The 11,147-nt window shown below is 51.5% G+C and overlaps 2 protein-coding genes across 3 annotated transcripts; both read left to right on the forward strand.

The window, feature by feature from the left end:
* Positions 1 to 948: 948 nt before the first annotated feature.
* On the forward strand, positions 949 to 1,333 carry LOC311599760 (large ribosomal subunit protein eL42-like; the record flags this gene model as incomplete). Its single annotated transcript, XM_084785734.1, has 1 exon — positions 949 to 1,333. The coding sequence occupies one exon, from the start codon at positions 949 to 951 to the stop codon at positions 1,315 to 1,317; it is 369 nt and encodes a 122-aa protein (XP_084641860.1). The 3' UTR covers positions 1,318 to 1,333.
* Positions 1,334 to 3,016: 1,683 nt separating this feature from the next.
* MYCL (MYCL proto-oncogene, bHLH transcription factor) lies at positions 3,017 to 9,908 on the forward strand. Of its 2 annotated transcripts, none has more exons than XM_084785608.1 (3): positions 3,017 to 3,202; positions 3,906 to 4,410; positions 7,346 to 9,908. In XM_084785608.1, exons 2-3 carry the CDS (start codon positions 3,915 to 3,917, stop codon positions 7,963 to 7,965), a joined length of 1,116 nt encoding a protein of 371 aa, XP_084641734.1. In that variant the 5' UTR covers positions 3,017 to 3,202; positions 3,906 to 3,914; the 3' UTR covers positions 7,966 to 9,908. The 2 variants fall into 2 exon arrangements, with proteins under 2 accessions (XP_084641734.1, XP_084641733.1); XM_084785607.1 differs by lacking the exon at positions 3,017 to 3,202 and adding an exon at positions 3,331 to 3,541.
* Positions 9,909 to 11,147: the final 1,239 nt, after the last annotated feature.

Consider the following 11,147-nt stretch of genomic DNA (forward strand, 5'->3'; position numbering starts at 1 on the left):
GAATCTATTTAAAAATAAATAAATAAATAAATAAATAAATAAATAAATAAATAAATAAATAAAATTTAAGAGAGAGAGAGAGAGAAGAAGAAGAAGATGAGGAGGAGGAGGAAAGAAAGAAAGAAAGAAAGAAAGAAAGAAAGAAAGAAAGAAAGAAATGGCAGGGAGCCATGGCACATGCCCTGTAATCCCAGCACTCCAGGAGGCAGAGGCAAACAGACCTCTGTGAGTTCAAGGCAAGCCAGGTCTACAAAACGAGTCCAGGACAGCCAAGGCTACAGAGAGAAACCCTGTCTCAAAAACAAACAAACAAACAAACATTTTCCCAACATAGATTCCCAGTCTCCTATGATTTTTTTTTTTAATTGAGACAGGGTTTCACTGTGTAGCCTTGGCTGTCCTGGACTCGCTTTGTAGACCAGGTTGGCCTCGAACTCACAATGATCCACATGCCTTTGCCTCCCTAGTGCTGAGATTAAAGGCATGCACCGCCATGTCCAGCCCTCCTGTGAATTTTATGCAACAATTTCTCCCTTAAAAGTCATTTTTTGCTGGGCGGTGGTGGCGCACACCTTTAATCCCAGCACTCGGGAGGCAGAGGCAGGTGGATCCCTGGGAGTTCAAGGCCAGCCTGGTCTACAAAAGCAAATCCAGGACAGCCAGGGCTACACAGAGAAACCCTATCTCAAAAAAAACCAAACAAAACAAAACAAAAAAGTTATTTTTTCCAATGGGCCGGGTGTGGTGGTGCACCTGCCTTTAATCCCAGCACTTGGGAGGCAAAGGCAGGTGAACTCTGTGAGTTCGAAGCCAGCTGGTCTATAAAGCGAGTCAGGGGGAAAAAAAAGCGAGTCAGGTCAGCCATTGAAACATAGAGAAACTCTGTCTCAAAAAACCAAAAAAAAAAAAGCCCTTTCCTGTTCGGCCTGTGGGAGGTGGTGAACGCAGATGCCGAGTCTCACTTTCATCGATTGCATAGACACTTCTAGTACAAAGATGGTCAACGTACATAAAACCAGAAGAACTTTCTGTAAGAAATGTGGCAAGCACCAGCCTCACAAAGTGACCCAGTATAAGAAGGGCAAGGATTCCCTGTACGCCCAAGGGAAGCAGCGCTACGATCGCAAGCAGAGCGGCTACGGAGGGCAGACAAAGACAATCTTCAGAAAGAAAGCCAAAACCACGAAGAAGACTGTGCTCAGGCTTGAGTGTGTTGAGCCCAACTGCAGATCCAAGAGGATGCTGGCCATTAAGAGGTGCAAGCATTTTGAACTGGGAGGCGACAAGAAGAGAAAGGGCCAAGTGACCCAGTTCTAGAATTGAGTTGTCTGGGAAGAGATACCAAAGCAGCAGAAACATCACCAGTTAAAAAATAAAGATATTGTTAGTGTTGAAAAAAAAAAAAGAAAAAGAAAAAAAGAAAAATTTCAGGCTAGAGAGGTAGCTCAGTGGATCCTTCCAGAGGATGTAGGTTCAATTCCCAGCACCATTATGGCAGCTCACAATTGTCCGTAACTCCATCCAGTTCCAGAGGATCCAACACTCTCACATAAACATACATACAGGCAAAACCACCAAGGCACATAAAATAAAATAAAAAAATTTTAAGAAGTTACTTTCCTGCTTATGTTGGTTTCTGCCATTGTAACCAAGACCCCTGGACAGTACAGCAACCACCCTGACACCCACAAGCCTGAGAACAAGACCCCCCCCCCAAAAAAAACAGTCTAATTACTCTGCACCAGGGCTGCAAGGAACCCGGGAGCCTTTTCTGGGCCATGTCAATAAACTCTGGTTGGCTAGGTCACTCAGGGAGTCATTACATAAATATTGCCAGAAGTCATATTCTGGTGCAGGGTGCAGGGACTACAAAGCAAAAAAAGAGCCAATCCTTGCCTCCAAGGATGTCCCCCACACACCTTAGACACAACAAACGGGAAACGGACAGTCACACAACACCCTGCCTTCTCACCCAACTCATGGGTCATCTCATGCCTCCCGTCCCCTATCCCAAAACAAAGAGGAGTGTTTATGCTTCTGGCTTCAGTCGGTTAGGATGACAGCAGCGGGTAGTTTGGAGAAGTTAGACAGAAGGAGTGGGAGGATGAGAAGGATGCAGACAACGAGACACCAGACCGTGATGCCAGGTGGAGGCGGCATCGAGATGTATTGGCTGCGATCCTAAGTTGCTTTCCTTAGACCTAAACCTCAGGCTGTATAGTTAGAGGGGTTCCCTCCCCCCTTTCTTCTTCTTCTTCTTCTTCTTCTTCTTCTTCTTCTTCTTCTTCTTCTTCTTCTTCTTCTTCCGAAGGTAGCCTGTGTACGATAACACAAAGGAATTATATATTCATCGTCTTGGCCAGGGATTCCAGGCAAAGCTTCAAGCACCTTGATCCCACAGCTAGGGAGTACAAAACAGAGACCTGAATGAAGTTTCCATACCCCACCCCTACCCCACCCCCACACGCCCGGCCCTGGCCCAGTACCCAGTCTCTAAAACAGCTCATCAGAGAGTGTTGGGTGGAGGGTGAATACTGGGAGCCAGGGCTGTGAAGGAGGGATCAAGTGTCAGCTATGACCTGGATGGGGGGCAGGGGTCTCACTACCCTCCCCAGGGGCTAAGCAGGTGGTGGTCTCATTCTCTCATGTCCCTTCCCAAGATGCTCTATCTTTTTGGTAAACAAATTCTCCCAGGCGACCCTGTGAGGTCATTACCATCCCTTCATTTCACAGGTTTTGAAACTGGGACTCCGAGAGGTCATATGTTGCAGGCTTCATAGCCCGGAATCTTCACCGCTATTTAGGCTTTGAGCCACTGAGCTAAGGAATGGGCTAAGCAGTTGAAGAAGCCTGGGTTCAGGGCCTACTAGGGCCGCCAGGTGGCGCGATGGAGGTGCAGTGTGTGCCCACCCCCCGGGCCCCCACCTCTGTCATGGGTGGGACGCACCTGAACCCAGTGGGGCGCGCCCTGGGAAGTAGGCTAGCAGGGTGGGGCGGGGAGCAGCTCCAGTCCTTGGCTATGAGTAGGCGGGGAGCACCGCTTTAGTTAGGTCGCCCGGACTGCCAGAGCCTCTCTGAGGAGTCACGCCTCCACCAGGAGACTGCGGGGCTGCATCAGCTCTCCTGCTCAGCGCTCCCCAGCGTGCAATTTATTAGGGGGGCTTCAAGGGATAAAACAGAAAACGACCAGTGCAGCCAGGAGGTGGGGCCGGCCCCACCTGTCGCCAGCGGAGAGAGGGGCGGGAGGGGGAGGGGCTTGTCTCCTAGGGACCACCCCCCCTCCTGGTCCCCAAGCCCCGGGCACGCGACGAGATATAAAGCAGTCCGGAAACAATGCGCCTGCAGATCGCGCTCCCGCGTCGATCCCGGGAGCGTCCTGGCTGCCGTGTGCGAGCGAGGCGGGGGGAGCGCGCACGGGGGGCGCGCTCGTGAGTGCGGGGCCACGCGCTCGGTGGCGCGCATGTGTGTGTGTGCGGGCTGCCGGGCTTCCCCGAGCCGGCGGGGAGCCGCTCCGCTCCAGGTGGCGGGCGGCGGGAGCGAGGTGAGGCTGCGGGTGGCCCGGGCACGGGTCCCCAGGGGACGGGCGGGCAGCAAGGCTGCAGACTGCCTTCGAGACAGCGCGCCCCCGTCCGGCCCTGCTGTGCCCCGGGAGCTGCGCTCCGGGCGGTGCTGGCAAAGTTTGCTTTGAACTCGCTCCCTGCAGCCTGGTCGGCTTGCTGCGTGCTGCCCTGAGCGAGCTGACCCCCCACGCCAGGCTTCCCGGGACCAGGAGCCAGGGCGCGTGCTGCAAGCTGGTGGGCCTGGGGAGGGACCAGAGCCCGGCAGCTGGCTGCGGCGAGGGACTCGGAGCCGCCTCTTCCCTCGGCCCGGACCGCAGTCAGCACGTCTCCCCTTCCCTCCCGCAGGGAGCGGACATGGACTTCGACTCGTACCAGCACTATTTCTACGACTATGACTGCGGAGAGGATTTCTACCGCTCCACGGCGCCCAGCGAGGACATCTGGAAGAAATTCGAGCTGGTGCCGTCGCCCCCCACGTCGCCTCCCTGGGGCTCCGGTCCCGGCGCCGGGGACCCAGCCTCTGGGATTAGTCCCGGGGAGCCGTGGCCCGGAGGGGGTCCTGGGGACGAGGCGGAATCTCGGGGCCACTCGAAAGCTTGGGGCAGGAATTATGCTTCCATCATCCGTCGTGACTGCATGTGGAGCGGCTTCTCCGCCCGGGAAAGGCTGGAGAGAGCGGTGAGCGACAGGCTCGCCCCAGGCGCGCCCCGGGGGACCCTGCCCAAAGCTCCGGCTATCCCCGACGGTACTCCTGGTCTGGAAACCAGTAACCCGACGCCTGCCACCCCGTGTCAGCTGGGCGAGCCCAAGACCCAGGCCTGCTCCGGGTCCGAGAGCCCCAGCGACTCCGGTAAGGACCACCCCGGGCTAGCTAAGAGGGAGGCACCTCATGGGTGGCCAGAGCTCTACCGCTGTCTGAGATCAGGCATTGGATCTCAAACCTTTCCATCACCTCCCCATTTTCTGACCGAAGCTGTCGGTGTAGCCCCCAGCTGTGCCTGTCTGGCACGTGGGTGTGTTGGTAAACAGTTTGGAGAAGTGGGGAGGGAGCCAGCGTCCCTCTGACGGTGATTGGAGCCCCAGGGGACATGGGCAACACAGTGAGGGTTGGCGCTTTGAGAGGACAATACTCGGGTTGGACTGTAGGGGATTTCTGTCCTTGGGAAGCTGAAAGGGTTTCCCTGAAGAGTCACTCTCCAAGCTTGAAGCTTTTTGTTGTTGTTGTTGTTGTTGTTGCTGCTGCTGCCTCTTTGCCTGGGAAACTCACACTTCCCTAGGGGAGAAAAGACTAAGGAACCTTTTGTGCAGAACCAAAAAAAAGCCTTCGTCCACCCAAAACCTTCAATCTCCTTACCGGCTTTACTTTAAGTTGTTAATTCTCTTCTCTTGTCCCAGTCCTTCTCCTAACCACGTAGACAGCATCATCACCAGTGACCTGTGGCACAGGTGGGGGTCAGAAAATAAAGGCCCCCTTTAACAGATGGGAAAAGTGAGGCTCGGAGACAGGAAATCGGTGGAGTGAGAATCCCTGCTTCCTGCTGTCTAGCCAGCTTCTTTTCCCAAAGCCTCTACCCGAGTCTCCCTTGATATTTAGGGGACTTCCTCATAGCTTGTTTTGAGAAGGGTCTTACACCATGCCTGTTGCTTTGGCTTTCAGTAGGTGTCCGACCTCTCTCCCTCTACACAAGTGGGCTTCAGCTGCCCTTCTGCGCTTGACAAATGTTCAGGCGACACCCACTCCGTCTGGGAGAAGAACTGGTGTTGAGGGTCAGGCCTCCCTTCGTCCTGATGAGGGACAGATCTCACTGAGGTCAGGACCACCCTGTTACTCAGCCTCGTAACCCCCCACCCCCCTTACTCATGAGGAATACTGGAAAGGATGCTATCGCAGGTGCAGCTTTGGCTGGTTCACCAAGACAGAGAAAAGTCGCCGGCAGTGATAAAGGACAGGGGCATTTGAGAGGGAACCGGGGAATTGGATGGGGAAGTTGTTGTACATTTATGGGGGGGCGGAGGATGAGAACCAAATTAAAAGTCTCTTTTTCTCTGAGCCGTTGTGTTAAGGCCGTGTTTAACATGCCAGGGGAGCTTGTGTTTGTCTAACGGCTCAAATGGGAACCTTGTGATCAAGAAACTAAGCGATGGTCCAGCTAGCTCTACAAGGGGCTGTTAGAGGAGACAGATCATCACTTTGGAAGTTTGGAGACCTTTATTTGCGACCCAGACCCTCCTAAAAGGGACAGAGGGTGGGTCTGATCTGGGCCTCTGCTGCTTCTTTTGAAAATGAGAAAAGATGAATTTGGATGTCCGCTGGGGACATCCCTGTCCTTGTAGGATCAGATACTACCTTCTGCAAAGGTGTCTTGAGTGATACCTTCCTTAGGTCCAGCCTTCTGTGCTGTGAGATTTAACAATGAAAAGGAAAGGTTTGGGGTGTCCGGAAACTTGAATCATTTTCTGACCTGCCCTTTAACCTGAATCTGTTTGTGGGCTTCTGATTTCACTCTCTGGCCACATGGCCTAGAACAAAATGCAACAGATTGCAAACAATGAGGGGGTGGGGTGGGGAGTGTGACTGACGGCCTAGCTCGGCCAATAGGGATTAGGGGCTGGGGAAAACAGCATTCCAAACACTGCTTGGCCAGCCAATCCCAGGCTTTGAGGCCAGGGGGGCTGAATGGTCAGGTTTTATTAATGGAGAAATAATGCGATTGTCCACACAATGGAAACCTTCCTGACAAAGGGGCTCAAGCCTCCTGATATGCAAAGGAGGCGCAGAACAGAGCTCTTCTCTTGTCAGCCAGAATGCTTTAAAGGTGGCCTTCTGTGTTGAGGACTAAAAAATGTGGGGAGCAGGAGGGTCTTTCCCTAATTGCTTCATCACATTGGCTTCATCTCACAGACCTTCCAGACAGGGAGTAGTAGGGGTACTTCTTGGTGTCTCTGAGTCCCTGGCATCTTGGCCTTTGTATCTGGATCACTCTACTGCGCCTTCCCCCACCTCTAGAGCAACTCGTTGGGAAATGGTCCCTTGTACCTTTGTGAAGTTCCTGAGGCTCTCGTGACCTACGATTATAAATACAGCCCTCTTCTGGTCCAGGGGTGGGGGTGGGGCAGATGACCTATAAATGATGGATGGCTTTAGAAGCCCATTGAACCCAGGGACAAAATGCTCCTGGGGGAAACCCCCCCTCCCCCCTGTGGCTGAAGAGAACCCGTTGTAGCCCTCCCGTCTCTGCATCTTCAGCTGAAAGGACGGCAGAATAGAGAGGTGGGGAAATAATAGGATTTATAACTTGTGAAAAGTAACAATTCCCAAGCGCAGGCTGTGCTGGGCAGGAACAAAGGGCGACCCTGCCCACAGACCCCCTCATTTACAATTCTGATGGGGCATGAAAGAGAGCCCGAATGGGGAAGATCTTTATAGCTAAACTTTGTCCCAGGCCGGTAGCTCTTTCTCTCCATCGCCTCAGTGGGGGAGGAGAGAGCCTGTACAGACTGGGGGCTGTTGGCTTGGGTCTGCCTTTTGTTCTTATCCAAGCCTTGTTGTGCAGGAGGAAACTGGAGACTATTTTCCTTGTTTCTTTCTCCTTTTAACTCTGCCATTTCCTTAGTGTAAATGAATTGGTGGTCTCTCTCCTCGCTTTAAGTTTGCTGATATCTGAGTCACGGACACGTCATCTACTCTCACAAGCCTAGACACTTAGAGCCGAGGCTGTAGGGTGTGTGCATATACGTGTTCCTCACGGGATATGTTTCTTCTCTTCATATCTCTTCTCGGACAGAAGGTGAAGAGATCGACGTGGTGACAGTGGAGAAGAGGCGGTCCCTGGACATCCGGAAGCCGGTCACCATCACGGTGCGAGCAGACCCCCTGGACCCCTGCATGAAACATTTCCACATCTCCATCCACCAACAGCAGCATAACTATGCTGCCCGTTTTCCTCCAGAAAGTTGCTCTCAAGAGGGGGCTCCAGAGAGGGGTCCCCAAGAAGAGTCTCTGGAGATAGAAGCTCCCAAGGAAAAAGAGGAGGAGGAGGAGGAGGAAGAGGAGGAGGAGGAGGAAGAGATTGTGAGCCCCCCACCCGTGGAAAGCGAAGCTCCTCAGTCCTGCCACCCCAAACCTGTCAGTTCCGATACCGAGGACGTGACCAAGAGGAAGAATCATAATTTCTTGGAACGAAAAAGAAGGAATGACCTCCGTTCACGGTTCCTGGCCCTGCGGGACCAGGTGCCCACCCTGGCCAGCTGCTCTAAGGCCCCCAAAGTCGTGATCCTAAGCAAGGCGTTAGAATACTTGCAGGCTCTGGTGGGGGCTGAAAAGAAGATGGCTACAGAGAAAAGGCAGCTCCGGTGTCGGCAACAGCAACTGCAAAAAAGAATCGCGTACCTCAGTGGCTACTAACCGACCAAAAAGCCTGACTACTCTGTCTTTCAGACACAAGTTTATTTTTTAACCTCTCTTTCCCTTTTAGTAATTTGCACAATTTGGTTATGGTGGGGGCCAGTCCAGACAGTAGACCCCAGAATGCATTGCAGCCAGTGCACACACAATAAGGGCTTGCATTCATGGAAACCTCGAAACCCAACTCTCCCTCTTCCCCTGATTCCTGGGAGTGCCGTCCTTCTCTGGCGCCTCTGGCTTCTCAGCAGGCAGCTGACTAAGGAGACTTGGGGTCTGCCTAGCTCGCTAGCTAGCTCCGGGAGGAAAGGCTGACAGATGCTATGCAACAGGTGGTGGATGATGTCGATGTCAGAGCTGCAGCCCGCATGAAATCTCACACTGTGCTGGAGCTTTAGTCTAGGAAAGGATGCTGCTCCCGCTGCTGTCTCTGGGGGATGATGCAAGGACAGCTGGGCCTGGATGCTGTCCCTGAGGCTCTGTTTTCCAGGAGACAAGCGAGCTGTCCTGGGTGAAGGAAGACAAGCTCGCAGACTTGATCAGCATGGACCATTACCTCACCGTCAGACACTTTACAGTAGCTGAGGAGTGGAAACCTTTAAGATACAGTAGAATGTTAGGCCTTGCCCTTCCCTCCGCTCTCAAAGCTATGGTTTTGAGAACTTTTAAAGGGCTTGGCCTGTAGAGTCTTTGTCTCAAGAGCTCTCTGGGCCTTTCAGAGAGGAACCTTTCTATCCTCACAAGGGACTTTTTTGTTTCTTCCTGCCTTTGTTATGCAATGGGCACCTCAGCATCCTTTCACAGGGGGACCAGAGGGTTGGTAGACTGGGGCCTGGGGAAGGCTTGGTATCCCGGCTTTTGAACGATGTTTCTTGTCCCGGTGCTTTCTGCAGGGCCATTTGAAGGCCAGCTTAGAACCTTTTCTCGAGGCAGATGTACCATGCCTCTCTCGGAAGGAAGAGCCCTACCACTTCCTCTTTCCCACCTGCTTCTCACTCGTGTCAGATCCCTACTCTGTCTTAACTGCTGGGCCAGCGCAACCCTGTCCTTCTCAAGCGACTTCAAGGAGTTTGCTGCCACTGCAGCCACCATCCTGAGTCACATCCTTTCCCCAGAATCTGGGCCTTACAGAGAGATTCAGAGCTTGGATTCACCCAGTGCCCCCAGAGGGTGCACTTACTTCCTGGTGGGTTGGTCAGGGTGCCTCTAGGAGGAGTGCTGCTCAACTGGGTGACATTAGAGTTTGCTCCAGCTGTGTTCTGCAGCTCCAGGTGGAATCAAGGTAAGGCCCTCAATCTAGGAAAGTCACCCAACCTAGCAAGGGGTCACGTGGGCGTCTTCAGGAAGATCTTAAGCTTTTCCGGAGAGAAGAGTCCACCTTCTCAGAACTCTGCCCAGGAAGGCAGATTCCTTCCTGAGGGCCCTTTTGGAAGTAGGGGAACAGTGGGAGACAGGCAGTAAGTACTACCTGTGGCTCTCAAGAATCAGCTGCTGACAATGACAGGATGACAGTGGCCGTGAGTTGCTTGTTGGCCTCATAGAGGAAGCTTTGGAAGTGGTTCTTCTACCTGCTGGGGGCAGGACTTCCAGGCACCCAGGGACTCCCTGAACTATCTTGGGAGGACAAGTGGTGGACAAACTAAAGACTCATCTGAATGGCTTGTGTTTTATAAGCTGCTGCTGGGTTATATGCTGGGGGCATCTTTTCTTTCTTTCTTTCTTTCTTTTTTTTTAATACTGTATTTTTGTATGCTTTTTGCAAAGTGGTGTTACCTGTTTTTGTACAAGAAAACAAAAAACAAAAAAACCTCCTGTTGCAAGGGTCTGGTTTATTTTGAAAGGTAAGTTTACCTGGAATTTTGTATTTAGTTGTAATCATTAATTGCTTGATTTTAAACTGTTGCCTTCTGGGACATCTTCTAATAAAAGATTTCTCAAAAATATAAGAGTGGAGGTAGCATATGCCATCTGAGTCCTCCTGAACCAGAGAAAACTGTTTCAGAGTAGCCACAAGCGTTCTGGGCAGCTGCAATTTTTTCCTACGTTGCTAACCTGGCCATTCCACTCTTAGTCCCTGAATGCCCTTTCAGACGTGTCTAAACAATGTCCTGTTGGCCCAGTACTCAGTGAAAACAAAATTCTCTTGTGAATTGCAGAGTGCTGACTTGTAAGTTACAAGGCTCGAAATCCCAGCTCTACCACGTCTGTGACTTTTTTTTTTCTTTCTGAATCCTCCAAGCCCTATCTGTGAGAAGAGGGTAAATATTTCACTAGGGTTTTTTGTTTTTTGTGTTTTTTTTTTTTTGAGGAGGAGTTGGTTTTTGTTGTTGTTGTTGTTGTTGTTGGAGTTTTTTGTTTGTTTTGGTTTTTTAAAACAGATTTCAAGTAAAGTTGTAGGCCTTAAATTGCTTTCTAACTTATGCAGTTCTTTAATATGAGGCCTGTTCTTATGAACTTCCTGTTTTATTTCGTTTTGGCCTTTTTGTGTGCTGGGTGTTTGAGACAGGATCTCTCTACATAGCCTGGCTAGAACTCACTACGTAGACCAGGCTAGCCTCGAACTCACAGAGATCCGCCTTCTGCTTCCTGTGTGCTAAGATTCAAGGCGTGATCCAGCTTGGTTTGGGTCTTTTGAGACAAGGTCTTACTATATTATATAGCCTCGGTTGACCTGCGTAGACCAGGCTGGCCTTGAACTCAGAAAGAATCTGCCTGCCTCTGTTTTAGTTCTGGGACTAAACAGTGTGCCACACCACACCCAGCCTCTGAAGACTATTTGTAGGATGGTTTAAAAACCATTCTCTGAGAATTTCTAGTGTAACGATTATTTTGGGGTTTTCTCCCTCAGTTAATGAAAGGAAAAATCAAGGCTCTCCCTGAGGTGCTCCTATTAATCTGATGTAACTGGGAGGTGAGAGGATTTGTCAATGGCTCCTCCTCGTGGGTGGCTCATATTAAGCCAACCCTGCTTTGCCAGGGCTACAAATGAAGCTGGTGAGATTCAGCATCCAAGGTTCTCAACCTGTGGGCTGCGGCCCCTTTGGTGGGGGGCGGCATCTAAGGACCCTTTCTTTCATAGGTGCTGCATGTCAGATGTCCTGTGTATCAGGCATTTACATTATGACTCATAGAAGTAGCAAAATGGCAGTTAGGAAGTAGCAATGAAAAATAATTTTACGGTTGGG

Source organism: Acomys minous (genome assembly GCF_964271855.1).
Source record: "Acomys minous genome assembly, chromosome: 6".
Taxonomy (NCBI): domain Eukaryota; kingdom Metazoa; phylum Chordata; class Mammalia; order Rodentia; family Muridae; genus Acomys; species Acomys minous.